The sequence below is a fragment of the Lagopus muta genome, chromosome 12 (genome assembly GCF_023343835.1).
Source record: "Lagopus muta isolate bLagMut1 chromosome 12, bLagMut1 primary, whole genome shotgun sequence".
NCBI lineage: Eukaryota > Metazoa > Chordata > Aves > Galliformes > Phasianidae > Lagopus > Lagopus muta.
This window is the reverse complement of record NC_064444.1, coordinates 6,042,886-6,060,957: the sequence shown is the minus strand read 5'-3', so window position 1 is coordinate 6,060,957 and position 18,072 is coordinate 6,042,886. Positions and strand designations below refer to the sequence as shown.

General features: G+C 37.0%; 1 protein-coding gene and 1 long non-coding RNA gene across 9 annotated transcripts in view; one reads left to right on the top strand and one right to left on the bottom strand.

Annotated features, from left to right (window-relative positions):
* Window positions 1-18,072, bottom strand: part of ADAMTS18 (ADAM metallopeptidase with thrombospondin type 1 motif 18) — an 87,092-nt gene that overhangs the window by 35,736 nt on the left and 33,284 nt on the right. For 7 of the 8 annotated variants that reach the window (XM_048958393.1, XM_048958394.1, XM_048958388.1 and 4 more), the window contains 5 exons: window positions 5,864-6,146; window positions 3,572-3,771; window positions 3,025-3,108; window positions 2,043-2,202; window positions 1,224-1,329 (listed from right to left, as the gene is read on the bottom strand). In XM_048958393.1, the coding sequence (XP_048814350.1) occupies window positions 1,224-1,329; window positions 2,043-2,202; window positions 3,025-3,108; window positions 3,572-3,771; window positions 5,864-6,146 (833 nt within the window). Of the gene's footprint in view, window positions 1-1,223; window positions 1,330-2,042; window positions 2,203-3,024; window positions 3,109-3,571; window positions 3,772-5,859; window positions 6,147-18,072 lie in introns of those variants that run through there. The other variant, XM_048958395.1, reaches the window with a different exon arrangement.
* Window positions 1-18,072, top strand: part of LOC125699158 (uncharacterized) — a 249,467-nt gene that overhangs the window by 219,569 nt on the left and 11,826 nt on the right. The window contains exons 7-10 of the long non-coding RNA XR_007379462.1: window positions 8,361-8,533; window positions 9,504-9,656; window positions 10,043-10,231; window positions 14,923-17,916. This is a non-coding gene — a long non-coding RNA (uncharacterized LOC125699158). The remainder of the gene's footprint in view (window positions 1-8,360; window positions 8,534-9,503; window positions 9,657-10,042; window positions 10,232-14,922; window positions 17,917-18,072) is intronic.

Below are 18,072 nucleotides of genomic sequence, written 5' to 3'. Positions count from 1 at the left end.
GCATCATCTTGTCAAACAAATACTTTTTACCATAGTATGAACTTTCATTATTTGCCACAGAATATCACTTGTTCTCCAACACAAACACAGTGTAAGAGCACTTCTTAACCTGTTATATAAACACTGATCAGTAGACAGAGATCCTGAATGTTCAGAATTGCACTGAAGTACCTCACACCTTTAGATCATAAAACTGAGTACTCTTCCCAAAGCTGCATTCTGCGTATTTGTGATTGCTAGGATTTCCTGGCAATAGTTTTGAGGACATTTTTCTTCCACAAATCTCTGTATCACAGAGACCAAGTTCTGTCATTTTACACGTTACCCTGGGTAGTCTCAGGAACACGAACATGAACATAGGATAATAAAGCCGGTTTGTATCTGGGGTAGATGTTTTCCAGAATGTAAGATGCATATCATTAGACAAGAGTATAGAAGTATACCAAAGGCTGTGTAATCAAAAGAATCAAAAGCAGTGGTGGAAAAGGAAAAAAAAAATCAACACTGAAGAAAAGATATTCCAAGTGCAGTCTCTCAAAGTCAGTAAGAAGAAAACAAATAAGAAGGAAGATTAGTCTACCAAAGGGGGTAATTCTTGAAAAATGAGCTATGGGCATAATTCTCTTCCTAATTCTGATTGAAGCGCATTAAAAATCTACTGAGGTCAGTGAAGTTGCATTAGTGTGGCAGGAGGATCAAGCCCTATGCATTTTACATATTTGGTCCTACTGAATGCATTGGCTCTGTTCCCATGGACTTCACTTGTAGCTGGATTATTCTTTAATTCCTTGTTTCCCTTCAGATGTACAGAAACTTGTGAAAGGGTCACTCATGTAGACGTTAGGTCATAGTATATACTGTAGAGTATATTTGTACAATGAAAACTAAATAGTCCTGATTCAGCCATGCAGAAGGATTCATGCCTTGAGCAAACAACAGAATACAGTAGCACTGCTTTTGAAAGATACACAGTAAAGTGACCGTATGTCCACACTTTCTCTAAGCCTTGATTTCAGGTTTGTTCCATAGAGAGTAGTGATGCTACTGTACTGCCAGTGGTTAGCCAGAATTCACAGAATCACAAAATCCTCGGGATTGGAAGGGACCTCTGGAGATCATTTAGTCCAAATCTCCTGCTAGAGCAAGGTTTCACAGGAAAGCATCCATTCACATACAAATTAAGCTATAGAAGGAGCAGGTGAGACTCATGAAATGTAACTTACTTGTGTCCAGATTCATGAGCAATTGTAAAAGCCAGTCCAAGGCCTGTATCTTCATTAATGGTACAGCTACGGTATTTGCTGCACATACCACTGATAGGTGCAAATCCTGAAGGAAGGAAACAGTAGAAACGGTTGTTCCTCTACAGAATGCTAAATACATATATCATCTGCACTGATCTTAATAACCATTCTATCATGGTGCGTAAAGATGCAATATGATTTTCTTCTTCACCAGATTTATTATGGAAAAATTAAAGCAGACTTCTATTTGACAATAAAGGAGATCCTGTATCAGAAGTTAATGCAACACAAACCTAACCATCCTAATTGCACTTTATTGGTAAAGATTATTCTTTACTCCTACGTGTCTTTACTGTTCCCAAATAAGGGAGGAATCTCATTCAAAAAGGGTAAGTAGTCATAATATAAAATATAAAATGTAAATATAAAATACTAAATAAATATAAAATACTAAACTACTATAAAATAATATGTAAATATAAAATGTAAAATACATAAAATAAAAGAAGGTCAAAACAAATCTAATCATAATGGCTCGTAAACATTTTCAAAATCCCAAATATTCCTTCCAGAGGTGATAATTCAGAAGAACATCTTCAATGCAATAATTCTGGAAATCTTTCTCTGCTAGGTACTCCAAAGAAAACTATGTAGTATTAATACTACATGGTAGCACTGCTTTTTCCTGTTCAACAAGTCTAACATTATATGCAAAAAATGACTTTTCTTATTTTAAGACACTGCAATGTCTATAAATGAAGATGTTGCTGTTCACATCCAGAAGTTTTCATACCATACCTAAAGTATCACAGGGCTCATTTTTCCAGGAGCAGATATCAAAACCTGTAAGCAAGATGGCATGGTCGTGGCGCTTTCCATTCTTCCCAACTAGAGCAGATTGCCATTGACAAAAGCTATTCAGTGACTGGTCCGCATGGTGGTTAATCAGTAATCCACCCTGTAGGTATTTCAAAGACAGAAATAAGATGCTTCCATCAGTACTTGAGAAAGATCACTGAAGGAAGAAGAGTTAGTTAGGGAATAGGGATTTTTCTTTCTCTATGTGAACTTATGCATTCCTATATTTATTGTTTGTGAGGACCAGCTGGTGAATGAATGTATTAGAATTATAGAATAAAACTGAAGCATTTCCCAAATAATATTTTCAGAGTCAATGGTTGGAATTACAGCATACAAATACATTTGATTCCCAATTAAGCTGAATGCTGAAATATTTTCTACCTTGTGATTAGTATGTGTGATACTTCTCTGGAGGACAAATATTATCCAGGTAAATGAATACCTCACAAATTTCTTTTCATCAGAAAAGTTTTTTTCTTCTTCTCTTTCAGGACCATTGACAAAACAGTCAGCTCCATTCCCACTTCTGCTGTATGCTGTCTACACTCTGACTTTTGACTCCTTCCTTCTGATTATCACACTGGAGAGCTTAGTTCAAAACCTTTCAATGTATTTAAATGATTCTTAATTAGATTTCTCTTTACAGCTCTCTCTAAGAAAATGCAGGATTACTGTTAAGATTTATCTTAAGGTTCTAAAGAACATTTAAGTGAAAATTAAGATTTAGTATTAAAAAATGGAAAAACATGGAATGTAGAAAACATGCTTTTTGGGGTTTTTGTTATTTCAGTGTTCTTCTTACATTTTATATCATAACAAACTCTAATGAAAGTTCACATACATAAAATGGGAATGTCCAGTGCTCCTTGTGAACAGTATGAAACAAAATATACACCACAAAAATTCTGACACAACTCACAGGCTCTTGTTCCAAAAGGAGGAGGCTCACAACGATAATGTTTATGTCACTTCCAATTGTTCCATCTTTAAACAGACTAGAAACCTGCAGTGATTATTGAAGAAGAAACATCAACTACATATATTAAAAAATCCTTTTAAAGTAGACGTTCACGTTCAGCTCCAACTTTCAGTACATTAATGAAATTATATACCTTGTAGGATTAATCCAAACCCAGAATTATGCCCCAAACCACTCCACTTATTCAAAGTGAATTTTTATTTCTCATGAATGACTCCTTTGTACTACACGATACACATTTTAGAATTTAACATTTTTAAATATTTTCCAAACATTTATGTTCTTTACACGACAGTGATCTAAAAACCCCTTTTTTAAAAAGCTTCTTGACCTAAGTAATACACTAGATGACACCTGAAGAAGAGTTTGTGTAAGGTGTGCATGCTCTTTTTGGTATCACCATTTGTCTGATGAAAGATACGAGTTTGACAGGACAGTACTCCGCAGGAAAAACGTCATAACACACTTCAAGTACATCAGATCTTACCATATTCATAACTGTTAAAATATATGTTGTTACATTTTCCTTGCCATGTTTCTCCACCATTTTTTTATCTGCCACAACAAGAGTTTCAACATTTAGACTTCCATTTTTCTGAATTTTAGCAGATGATCTCCTGAACCTAGCAGAAGTCCCATATTCATCTGAACGAATATATGTCTCTTCTGTGGGTGGCTTAGGTGCATCTAAAAGGAAATAAAACTCAGTTTGGGGAAGGGTTCAGATCATTTGTGAGCAGTTTTCATCAGATAAGGAAATAACAAAGATTTAGAGCCTTAGATTATTTTTACAGTATGTAATACTTCTGGGCAGGAAGCTCTTGTATATTTATCAAGATCTGATTCCTTCTTCAGGGTAGGATGATTACAAGAAGAGAACTAAATAAGAAAACCACACACATACATATAGTGTAAAGTAAATAAATAAATAACCAATATAATAAAATGGTGGCATCTGTAGGAAAAAAATAAAAATAAAAAATTAACAGAATACCCACATTTGGCCTGTCCTGAGGAGTTTGGGATGTGCTACTTACATAGCAGGGTTCATAAAAAAACTCCACAACAGATGTCTACTACCAGCACAGAAAGGAAATACCACAAAAGTAAGATTCTTGTATTCCTATTTACATGTTCTCTAGACTAATCTACAAGCAGTAGAATTTTGCTCTTGGATGAGCTTCACTGCTGCTAATAGAACCTAAGCAGAAATATGTTTTAAGCATGATCTACTGACTAGTCACTTTTTATGATCTGAAGCCAGATTGTGAGGAGGAGTTTGAAAGATGATTATCTTTTCCAGCCCTTACAAACTCCCAATACAGGAAATTTTAAAATATGGTGAGTTGGTCAAGCTGTCTTTATGACAGACTGCTCTTCCCTCCTACTGTTCAGCAAGCATTGATTCATTCCTAGGTTAGGTTAAATTAATCTTAAATACAGGCAGTATTAATAGAATTGATTTCTGTTCTGCTTCATACTCAGTGCTTGTGCATTTGTTTTTTCAAGCTAAAATTTTCTATTCCAGGTGGCCAAATTAGATGTTCTCATTTAATACAGGAACCAGCACTGTGTAAAAGCTGAGGAGGACATGAATAGTTCTGAATTTGGACAGGCAGTAATAGAGGATAGAGTGAATAAGATGTAAGAAACTCAAGTGAACAACACAAATAAAATAAGATACCACAGAGCACATGAGCTATTCTAGCAACATTTTGTTTGCTCTGAAGCAGTCAGCACGAAAACCAGATAGGAGGGAAGGGTCTCCTGTATGTAATGAGGTAGCTTTGACCTTCCTCAGAATGCACAAGTTTACAATTTGAATCACAGCACCTGGCATTGAAGCCTAGCTTTCAATTCAGGAAACAAGGCTTCTGAAGAAGCAGTCAGTTTTTAAAAAGCAGTTTTCAGGCTTCAAATAGGCCTCAGTCTCAGACAGCCATCATTTCTAAGATCTCCTTTCTCATTCCTTCCCTTCTATTTGTTTTTTCTCTGCATTCCCTTTATGGCTTTTGGAAAAGGAACTTGCTCACTTGCTCAAGCAGGAAGCTGGAAGAATATAACTGGATTGACAATATCTTCAATACTGTGAGCAATCCTAAATCCAAAAGACCCTTATTAAGAAATTCAAGTCAGAAGTAGATCAGCTTTCAAAGGGACTCAACTGAACATTCAAAGTACACATATAGAGTCCAAAGGGACTCTAGGGCTTAGAAATCTGGGGCCTAATGAAAGACTCGGAATAGACCTTGGCAGGATAATATGTTTTAAAATGTCTTTTAGGAAGTGGCTCCAAAATTTTATTTAAACAGTTTAGTTAGGAAGTTCTCAGTTGCTGAAAATTTCATTATCATACGGTGAGTTCCGACAGATTTCTTCTCCATCCTTCATAAATGAATGATTCAGAAAGCTTCTCCTCCATCTTTAAGCCTAATTAATTATATTTCCCCAAACTAACAGGGAACAGTTCAGGGACTATCTGTGGAAGAGCAGCAATCTGAAACAGAATACCTTACTGAAAACTATGTAAATGTCAAAAAAAAAGTCAGGCAAGGGATCTTTTAATCTAGATAAACTAAACAGTGATTCTGATTGCTTAATAAAGAAATTATGAAGTCAATTTAAAGGAATAATCACATTTCCCATATCTATTTCCCTTTATAGCCATACTATTTTAAATTATTACATCTCCATCACAAAGCTGACTAAACTGCAGCTGTCACCATACAGTCTCTAAGAGCCACTATCTCAAACAAGGAGAGAAAGTTTCCTTACATACATTTCTTGCGACGTCCACAAAAATGTTGCTTTTGAAACCTTCCATGATGGTAACCATTTGCTTGCGCGTGATACTTGTGGTAAATGTGAGTTCTATGATGGCCAAGAGAAAAGGATTTGGGATTGGACTCTACTGTGTACCGGTGCACCTTTTCTTCAGCTGTTCGTTTATATAAGACATGAGGATGGTGCCCAGCAGGTGATGTGTAGTTGTGCTCCTGCGCCAGCTGCTGAGGTAATGGAGATATAAGGAATTCGATCTTCCGTGTCCTTATCAAACCTGACTAAAAAAAGGAGCACAAATTAGAGGACGATTGTCAAAGTTTACAACTGGAACGTGCTAGCTCTTAAAGGATCTTCCAAAGCCTCTACACAGACTGAAACGTGGTCCTCTAAATCGGATTTACTCAAGATTTAATCTGGATAGTCCTCCCAATTAAATATACGTTGTTTCACTTTGAATATGGCCAAGTTTCATGTTTGGTAACACGAAGAACAAAAATGTTGTACCCCATAATATTAGCATAGCACTTTCACACAGTGTTACAATTAACTTTTTAGGCAATATTAATGCTGGAATCAGGTTAATCTAAGCAGAAATCTAAGCATGTTATGGTACAGCCGTGCAAAAATAAAGCATCTAAAAAGTTGAGTGCCATCATTCAGTGATCAACTCCCAACAATTTAATCAACATGAAGCTATTTACAATTTTTGTCCTCATACAAAAAAAAAAGAAACTGATCAGTGAAATCAAGTATCTTGTCGTTTTCTTTCTTGGAGCCCAGAAGACCGAAGTATGGGAAATCTATGTTGTATTTTTCACATAGTGTCTACACATAAAAATCCACATGTGATGAAGTGTTTCCAGGATCAGGGCCAGAGAAATGTGGGTGGCACTGAGGAAGTATTTCCATGCAGCTCATTAATCAGTTATGATTTTATTTCATTTCTTGGTTTTGTAAAACATGTAGCAATAAACACTCCTTTTTACCAAGTCAAAACCCAAGAAGTTTCATCAGGTAATTCTATTACATTATATATGCAATACTAGATACAGATTTTTGTTTTGCATCAATGAAGCTCTACCATGTGCCAACACTATCCTGCCAAAAACTGACATCCCATGAGAACTACATATCTCTAATGCTTCAGAAAAATATGTGCAGACACACAAATGTCAATTATAAACCATCTTGTCCAACTTATCAAGTCCCAGCTCACAATTCTATCTCCTTTCTCAAAAGACATTCTCTGAAATGTACACGTTAGACAGGTATTCTCTAATTTCACCTCTGAAATCGATGCTTTTCTTTACCCAAACCTCCTGCATCCAGAATGCCAAAGGTATTCAAAAGAGAACAAATCTTAATGCCTAGTACAAGCCCTGTTTTTTTTAATGATTTTTGAAATTTTCTGCACTTTCAGAACTGTATCCCATGAGGAAAAATCAACAGAAAATGTAAAGCAAGTGAAAATGAGAAGTTACATCTTCACATCTTTAACTGTCTACTAAGTCAATACTAATACTGAATTTAAGTGTATTCCAGTTAAAAAGATATTTCAGAGACATACAAGCTCTCCATAGACTATAGTCAGGCACTATGCACTCTGCAAGGAAATTGACTTCTGTTTTACCAACTCAATTGCATCTTCATCATGCTCTCTGGTATGGAGTCCTAATGATAATACTGTTAAAATCATATTGTGTTCTTCATTTTGACAACATAATTGATGCCATATTATTAACTGGGATGGTCTGTTTGACTCCTGAAAATTTATATGAAAATAAAAATAGATCATACTATGATTCACAATTTGCCTCCTCTCCTTTCTTCTACACAAATTCGTAATAATATATCTACATCTACTTGACGTTCTAAATAAAGGCTAAAATTGCCTCTGTTGATAAAAGAGAGGGAACACAGACAAGAATTTAGTTTGTCTGCTCACTGCAATAAGTTGGCATATTTCAAATGTCAATTCTCATTTGGTAATGGTAAAGTACTTTCCTGTAGGAAAGAAGACTAATATTGTAATCCTTGTGATGCCATTATACAATTTAAAAGTGGTTCTGAGATGCAATCTTTATCTTCTGAAATGTACTGGTAACTGTGAAGTGCTACTTTTTTTTCTTCCTGTTGGAAAACAGAAATACAGTAAATCTGGTTTTTATTTCCCCATTTTAAAGATTTCCACATCTGAAATTATTCCTGTAGGATTCATTTTGTAAATGAATCAAACCATATGGAACAAAGGATTTTCTGCATTTTCCTATAAGAAACCATCCCTGATGTACATCAATTTGCACCAAATGTAGCCCCAAATGTAATTTCTGTATTTAACATCATAAAGGCAGATTAAGAATTGTGGGAGGGGAAAAAAAAAAAAAAAAAAAAAAAAAAAGCCGACAATTCTGTACTTCTTGCATATTGCTGTACCACTTTATAGGCTGTCATCAACAGAGTGCCTTACAAACGTATTCATTTTTTTCCAGTAGGAATGATCCTGACTGTCTCATAAGACTTATTTTTTGGACTTTACATCAGATGCATCCTTCAAATGGTAACATCTAGTCTTACCAAGTCGTCATCAAGAAGAAAGGAGAAGTGCCATGCAGCAGTCTGGACACTCAGTCACAGACCATTCTCCATTTCTTTCCATTTCTTTCAGGTATGTGATGATTTCAATGAATCACATGAAAATAATCTCTTTGGTATTTCAAAAGCAATGCTGAGAATGCTGACCTGGCTTCTGACAGAGGCACTCCTCTGGATTGGTGCAAAGTGGGCAGCGGGGCAGTAACTGCCAGATACTCTTCTTATAGGTTCTTGAGTGCTTTGGGTAAAGTAAAATGGTCTGTGACTGTGGCTGGAAAATATGCCAGCTGAGAAATACTGGAGCACAGAGGCAGGATACTAGCACAGAATCATCTTTTCTAACTTCCCACTGCCAAAGAATTTCAGCTCCTCGAAGCAGACTGGGTTTTGGCTAGTCTGTACTTCTGGGCAGTGTCAGTGTCCTTTGGAATTTTTCCTACACATACACGAAACATCACTGTAATCATCAGTTAGATGCAATACATTTCTCCACCTCAAGTAGTTCAGTAGATGAACAAATATTGTCAAAACTGTCATGGAAATTTTAAGTATTAGGTTTTCATACTGCCAGCATAGCTTTAAGTATACATGTGCTTTTCCTTGAATTAGAAGTCAATGATACCTTTCCATTAACTTTGATGGTTTTGAGACCAAGCAAGAAGAGGAACAGATAAGTCCAGACCCCCTTTTTTTTTCTTCAGATTCTCTGCACTTGAAACACCATGAGAGAAAGCAGCATGGCAAAATCTAACATTTTTAACAAGTCTAGACAACACAGCATGAAATTGACAGGGGACTCCCTCTGTCCCACTGTGGCTATCATTAGCAATAGCAGTGATTGTGAGAATATGGTGGGAAGGAAAACCCAAGAGACTGCTCAGTTGGAATCTGCTGCTCTCTCGTTCTTCCTTCAAAACACACATTTGGTGTCATTCTTTAAGGCATCTTCCACACCACTGGGAAGTAAATTGAAAGACTGTGTAATTGAAAGATCTGTGTAGGTAGCAAGTAATTCAGAATCAATACATTGGAAGAACTTACAGTTTGTTTGCAGAAAAGCTGAGAGAAGATTGGAAGGCAACAGTCTACCCACTCATTATGTGCAATGAAATGTTTGCTCAGCTTTGGGCTAAAGAAACTTTCAGACAAGAATACATCTTCGTAAGATTCCTAAATATCAGGGGCCTAACAATAAGGTAAGGCACTTGTTCCATTGTCTTGGTGCAGTTCAAAAGGAGGACAAATCTCAAAGAGAAGTTTAGAGATGGGAAATGATAAAATTTCAGCTTCAAGATATTTTAATGTTATTTTAGAATAAAAACTGAAGAATAAAGGGAATTCTTTGAACTACCAAAATTTAATTTTAGCCATTAAAAACTAGATAAATCTTCCACTGGTCTCAAACTCACTCAGTAGTCTTGATAGAAAAAGGCAGAAAAATGTATGTTAAAGACTGTTCTCATTCTGCCTTTTAGTAGAACTGCAAGTGGCTGCTTCCATTTGCCTTCCTCTGTTTTCTTAGACTTAGTGAACAGTATTGGAGCTTACCAGCCAGTAAATCTAATTCATCTGTATGTTTCAGGATCTCTAAGAACCAGACCCTGCATAAGAAATGCAATATTGACAGTGAGGGATACACCATGCAGAGAAGTATTTTTGGGACTTCTACTTCTTGCCTTAAAAACAACAAAAAACCCTACATTCGGAGATAGTAAGGAAACCCTTGCTCTCAACCAGAAGAGTCTTGTGGCTATCATTTCTCTATTTGCATGTAAGACCCTTTCATTAAATGCTAATAACATTAAATGCAACAGCTTGGCTACACACATAATGAAGTTACAAGAGTTTTGTAATTGAGATAAAAAATCCAAGTAATGAAGTAAGGAGCATAAAGAAATGAAACAGAAAATTAAAATGTGAATAAATGAACTGCAATGTCTCTGCTTATCAAAACTACTCAATACTGACTGAGGCAAAATTGAATTATGGTTCGTATGACCAGGAGTATCTCAATTAAACCAAGTGTTAAAAAAAAAAATGCATAAACTATCTAAGCAATATAAGTCATTTCCAGAATGCTTTATTCAATGTTATGAGCATATAATAAAATTAAGTGTTAAAAAACATTTTGTCATAACTGGTGGCTGTTAAGACCGCGGCCAAAGAAGTTAATGAATCCTATTCCACTAGGTGGGTGTGCATGTAATCAAGATGAAAAATCTCTCAAAAAGGAAGAGTTAAATGTAGTTACACCCATTAAAATTGCTCCAAACATTCATGCAAAGTTTTAAGACATTTGACACAAGGCCAGTCGAAATTGGCATAAACCTTTACACAGACAGCAGTGGACATTGATCCAAGACTTCTGTTGTGTTATTTTCCAACTGTCCAGCTCTTAGAAAACACAAATCATTGATTCAAACATCTTAACGAGAGTTACAGCACGTATCAGAGGCACAAAGTACAGCTTTTACTTCCGCTTAAATAAAAGTGTAAAATAAGAACTTTTTTGAAATAGAATAAGAAGACATGACCTAAAAATGGTTTCTGGTTATTTAAAATTATCTGAGATCCACAACTACAAGTTTCTTTTTATCTAGTATTCACAGTATAGTATTTTTGGAACCAGCTAATGTCACAGCATCCTGGAATCTTTTCCCATCGTTTTTGTAGTGAAAACTCATGAAATCATATTGCCATATGTTGCTGTAGGGCCCATATTTGCCTCCAAAACTGGGCAAATGTCTGCTTTCAAAAACCAAGATACTGTACTGCGTGCCAGAAAAAGGGAGAGGTCCCCCAACACACTTGTGCTTCTGCTCAGACTTCACCAGGCTGGTGGAGACATGAGTCCTTTCCCTTGGGTTTTATAGGTGGATAATGGTGGTCTTTCATGAAGTACAGAGATGACCTTTGTGTTTGAGATCCAATTCTGCACATGGTCTAAGGCAGCTGGTGGCAAGCCAACCTTGATTAGAAGCAAAGTAGCTGCTGAGAAACTGGGTTTATGAGCTCAAGCATGGCATAATTTTTACACATCCACATGGTATTTTGGAATGGAGACAGTTCTTGGCCAGCAGTTTGGAGAACAGCAACGGTCATTTCAGATCCATTTCAAATGCACACTCAGACCTGACAGTCCCCTATGTATATAGCAGCAACCTGATACAAAATTTTCACAATGCAGGGCAAATGTGCCAGTTGTTTATAATGAATTTTGGGAAAAACCTTGAATAGGGGGTAGTGATCCAGCTTTCTTATACATACCACAGAATTTTTGTTTCTCCAAAGCAAAGATATTCAACCAATAAGAGTAGAAGGTTGTTCAAAGCAATGCCACATCAAGTAAGCAATCTAAATAAATAATTATTTATTTATAGAATGTGTAATGGAAGTAGACTCACCTCTTGGGATAGGTTCAATTGGTAGTCTGAAAAACATGCAAGACTACAACCTTACTACAGTGATAAACCAAATTATTTCCAAGAATTATAGCCAGCAATATAGTACATGGTGACCTGGAATTAGAGATACCTGATATCACTAACTGACTTTTTGAAAGATGGGTTATTGAGTACCTCTCAGGTTAGGGTCAAAATGTTAGTGCTCTGGAAACTATAATAAAAATGAGCAAATTAAGATGTAAAAGTGAGTAGAAAAATTACATGCTACATATCTGGCAAAGCAGAATGAAGGAGCTGAATTGCAGCAAGTATAGCAGAGGTGAAAGATATCTTTACCCTTGGGAAGCAGCGCGAGCAAACAGCCAAACCAATGGCAGTATATCACGGTAATTAAAGAAGTTTGTTCACTCTGCTATGACCTACAGCCTTCTGGGTTGTAGCTGCAATGGAGACAGCAGCAGCTAACAGAGTAAAGGCATATTTTGCCTCCATATGGTGCTTCTGCTCCCCTCAGAAGGGCATTTCAGCCATGTGCCCATGTTGTTGAAGCACAGGGTGAATTAAAGAAGGTTCTGAGGCACAGCAACAGGGACACAATCCATGATTTTCCATGCTAGACATCCAGGAGCTCCTGTTGAACTGAACATTGTCTCTGGACTGCAACATTTTCAGGGTGCATTTATACCAGTTTGGGAAAGAAAATGTTCTGGGAAAGTAGTGAGAATGGACTCTCATGAGGTTTCCAATAATATACAGGCATTATTGAAGTCAGAGATCCCACGAGTAAAACTCGGAGCATTTTCATTTTTGATCCTATCCCAAACCAGGCAGCACAAAGTCATGCGAACACACTAAACAAAAGAGAATTCAAATTAACTAAACTTTTCCCTAGCTTTTATGTTTGCCAAACAAATTCATCCATTCTTCAGAAAAGTATCAAGTCTGTACAAGAGCAGTTTCTAATGACTATCCCAGTCAGGCAAGTACAAATGTAATATTTTATTGGTCTCGGTCCTTGGCTAATGAGAATAACCTCAGCAGACCTTTCCTGATTTTCACCAGATTGTAATATCTGGCTCTGTACCACAGCAAATGTTTAGATTAAGTTAATGGACTTTATACATACTGAAGTATTTTTATCATCAAAGAAGCATTAGAATCACTGGTTGCCTATTTCAACTTAATAATTGTACAGAAGATCACATGTTTCTTTAGGTTTTAAATGAATCATACAATAACTCAGTTTACTTTGTTTTCCAACATAATGTAGATTTCTTGCAAATACGAAATGTTAGGGATTCATAACAACATAGCATTTTATTATCTACGGATCTGACAGAAAGAAAGAAAGTTGAAACTGCAATCTGAGTTAGTCATGAAAGACTACTCTGTATGGCTGCTCAAAAGAAGTGCAATGCAGAACATTCAGCAATTACTAAAACAAGGTAACAAAATTGCATGTCTTTAATTATTCCTAAATGAACAAAGACAACGTTATCTCTGAATAGTGCCTTTGTATTTTTGCAGTTGACTGAACTTGTTTAAAACATCTTTTTGCAATCCTCTGTCAACAAAAGGCAAATAAGGAAATACTCTTGTTTTTTCCTTCATTGAGGAAAAAAACACTCACATTGGTATTTAAATGTCTTAGATGTATTAAATTGGTATTCATTGCAGGGTAATGAGATATTCTAGAACTAACACAAATTTCATTGTTTAGCCAAAGATTAAATACATGCTCTTAAGTACCTGAGCTTCCTCATTTCTCATGTTAAAACAAAACAAAACAAACAGCAAAAAAAAAAACCACATAAGCAGTCATCTTAAATAGACAGAATAAAAATAGTGATGTAGACTACAGCATTATGACACCATGGACAGACTGTTAAGATTTAAGTGCCAAAGGTTTGCCAAGCAGCACTCAAGATCACTTCATTAGCAGTTCCATCAGTATTGGTACTGACTGAGTTTTTGGCTTGTTATAATGTTTCTGGAAAGCAATTAGCTAAAACCAACAACTTGAATTAAGACTTGGTGGCTGTACAAGCAATTGGGTACTGCCTGGTTAAGCAAATCCCTGCAACTGTGAGATAAAATCTTGATGTTTTATTAGTTATGACAGTTCTAAAATCCAACACAAAGTAAACAGGAAACAGCAGGATTGTTTTATGAATACACTTATGTTTCACTTTTCCTAAAAAGAGGCAGCCCGTATTTGTCATGTACTGTCTTACAGTTGATTAGTTACTTATGGCACACCAAGAGTAATAAACCAACTGACCTCAGAAGATAGTTTAGTTAGTCTCCTAAACTTGCATGTAAGAAAGGTCATTGCTGGATCAGGACTTAATGGAACCCTTTGCATGTGAGAGGAGCCCTACCTTCTGGAAATTTTGAAGCACAGAAGGCACAGATCTCCTTGTCCTGTCACTCTGGGTGGCAGAACAAAATTAAAGTACCATTATGTTCTACTCAAATCTCTGAAATGTGACTTCAAAATACCTCCTCAAAGGACTAGGTGCAATGAAAATGCACTGGAAAGACTCTCTTCCTTCATGTACAGCTTATTAGTTTTATGTTGATGGGATTCAGACGTATTAATATTCTAGGGAAACTGTATGGCTTCTGAATGAATCTTCCGATCCTGCAATTGTGATAAAGGCAAAACCAGTAACATTATTTAAACAATAATGACACTGAAAAAGGACTGCTTAAAGAAAAAATACAAATGATGATGATAAATAACTAAAACCAGTACTTGGAAATTCTTTTCCATAGGTATTTAGCATTAGCAGATGCTTGCTTGTTTCCGATCAGCAACATTCCTTCCTATCGGACATGTAACTCTAAACACTACAAGTCATAAATCAGGCCTCACAGGAAACAATACTGTAAACTGTGAGATTTTAAAACAAAATGCTGGAGGTCTTTGGTGTTTTGTTTGCTTTCTGATTTCTTGAACCATTTTGGATGAATCTTTAATTTTTTTTTTTACTATTTTATGATTGTGTGTATGGGAATCATAGTTCTTTTGTTTTTTTGTTTTTTTGTTTTTTAGTGAAAACTCAGCTTTTCCTGTGATGTTAGGATTTTGGCAGCTATTCCTTTCAGAACTCTACGTATCATGAATGAGACTGGCAGACAAGCCTGAAGACACCCTGTTGAAGTTGCAGCCAAGACACTGAACACACTCAGCACACCGCTAGCTGACAGCAGACACTTCACTCTGCTCAGTGACTTACACTGACCGCACCAAAGATCCACAGGGAATACTCTAGACAGTGACAGTTTGCTACCCATGCCTACTTTTCCCCAGTGAAGATCTTCCAGATAAAAGCTCTGGCCTGGCAGAGCTGATGCAAATGCATTTGAGGGGGCAGAAGATCTGAGCCTGTCTGACCCACGATAATTTGCATTCAAACAAAATAAATCCAGTTCAATTCCCATAGCAATTTTATTTTGCTATGAATAGCTCAGGCAGCTCCAATAGCGAGGAGCTCGGGTTACATCTGATTGCCAGCTGTATTGCTTACTAAGAAGTTAGGTCAGTGGTTCCCAACCTTTTAATTTTCCTTGTTGGAGTATACATTGCTATGGATTAGTTACATGAGAGAGTGGTCACAAGGAACTCTGTAGGGAATAAAGTATCAGCTTTGCTGATATTCCACATACACAGACATACATATGTTGAAATATCTACGTGGGAAGGAGAAAAGGAGTGGAATAAAAGATCTTAGGCCATTAAGGGAATGGAAAACAAGAAGCAAAGATGGCCCAAGGGTGAGAACGTCAAGCTGATGCCTGCGTTATCTGGATTCAGCTCCCAGTTCTTTGTCATACAGCTTCTCTGTTCCTTATTTCTCAGTTTGAAAGGCAGGATAGTATATTCTATATTGTAAATGCTCAAAAAAATTGCAAAGACACACATTTGACCAGTCAGATGATTCTATGTCCCTCACTATAGAAGCTCATGGCCTTTCTCCTGCTGCAGCCCCAGCCTTCAGGGTGCCACTCAGCAGCTTGAGCACACAAACCCATAGTAGCTAGGTACTTGCCACTTAGCAGGACTCTGCACTGGTAAGTGCCCTGCCCGAAGACGTGCTGCTCAAATACAGCTCTGACCACCATCTGTGTCTCATCACATCACTGGGTAGACTTCTGCCATGTGGTCCCCATCACAAGAACCTGAGTGCTAATACATTATGTGACCCAGAAAAGTGGTCACATCCACTGGAGTCTGAGAAGGTTTGATAGGGTCGCTCCTAACAAGAAATTCCCTTACTGTAATTCTGGCTGCTTTACACATGGCTATACATAATGTGATTATTTAGCATTGACAAGAAAGGAGGAGTGGGAAAGAATAAACTTAGCCTCTGCTTTTGCTTGTAATCACATTTTCAAAGCAGGCCAGTAGCCTGAATCACACTGTCTTAGTTTCAGCTGGGATGGAATTGTTTTCGTCAAGAGTGGTATGATGCTATGTTTTTGGTTCCAGGAGAAAAACAATGCTGATTACACACTGATGTTTATAGTTGCTGCTAAGCACTGTTGTACAGAGCCAAGGCCATTCTCATTGAAGGCCCAAAGGAGCTGAGAGGGAACAGAATCAAGATAGCTGATTTAAATTGGATAAAGAGGTATTCCATATCATATGACAACATGTAGAAGAAGTTTGGAAGGGAGTGGGAGTTCACCTCCCTCTCTCTTCTGCTGCTCAGGGTGCTAGCTGGGCATTGGTTGGGGGTGGCAACCATAAGCAATTGCTTTTGCATCACTTGTTATACGCATTTATATATATGAAGTCATAATCATTATCCTTTTCCTTTTCTTTATCTTAGTAAATAGTTTTATCTCAACCCACAAGTTCTACTTTGTTTCTGATTTTCTTCCCCATCCCACTGGGAAGGGAGGAGTGAGCAAATGTGTATGTGATGCTTAGTCACCTGCTAGGTTAAACCATAATGCATTTTCTTTCTAAGAAATGACAAATCAGTAAAACTTCAAAGGCAGTTCATACTATTAACTTGAAACAGGGCAGCAGCATATCACCAAATTAAATTTAGGCCTCACCGTTTTCTCAGTTGGTCACAACACAAGAAACCTTTCCAGGACAACTCCATGTAGAAGTCAGATACACAGTAAGCCCTACAGACATCCTTAGTCTGCAGGTCTTAGTTTAGAGCGGACATTTGATTAAGAAGTGAGTTATTTGCTAAGCCAAATATAGTAACTGCCATCTATAGTCCATGTCATGAAATATGCCCACATATTTCTGGGCACAGCTTACAACCTGCCTTCACATTATATTGTCAAGTATACCATGGGTCCAAAAATTTGATTCCTTAATTGTAGGCAAATGCAACAAGCTAGCAAACAGTGGAGCCCACATGTACTGCCTCATTCCTGTTCTGCTTCAGAACTGTGCACTCTCTCCCACAAATTATGCTATTTTTTAGTATAAGAGAACGATGCACAAAGGTGAGCATGCCAATTCTTTTGCTGGTTTTACTAGTGAAATTAAAAGCAGAAAACCTGGGTGAATTTGTCCCCTTTAGAAAAGCATTTGATACTCTTATAAATGAAAGTTTGGTGAGAAATTATTTTCAGTAAAATTTTCTAATTGCAGTAATTTCTGTAATAGAAGCAAGTTTAATCTTGTGCAAAAATCACTACAATATGTTCTGGTGAGGTACGAAATATGACACGGTGTCAAGACAGTCCTCCTAAAATTGAGATGATAACAATGCTGCTTTAATTTTGGTCCATATTTTCTGTAAAAAGTGAGTTAAATTCACCCCTTCTCACTCTAACACACCAATTTACATCTGTTGACATCTGTAGTGGAAATGCTAAGTCATGGCTTAAAACAGGGATTGAACACCTGGTGGGAAGGCAGGGCCAACCCAGGTGAGCTCAGGTGCATGCAATGCATCTGAGTGACTGGAAGGTTTGGAGCCAGGATCCACCCCTTCCCAGACCTTATTTAAAGATTGGCAGCGGAGGTAAGGGTTTCTTTTGATAGAGATCCCTGCCTATGTGAAACCTTCTAAACGTAAGTAACACTTTTCCTTCATTTCTGTGTCTGTGGCTGCTTTTGTGTTTGTTCTCATTTGCTGTAGCTAAAGACCTGCTATTACCATCCCATTATAGCATTACAACATCCTATCTGCTGATAGGGTCAGAGAGCAACACACAAGTCTAAACCAGC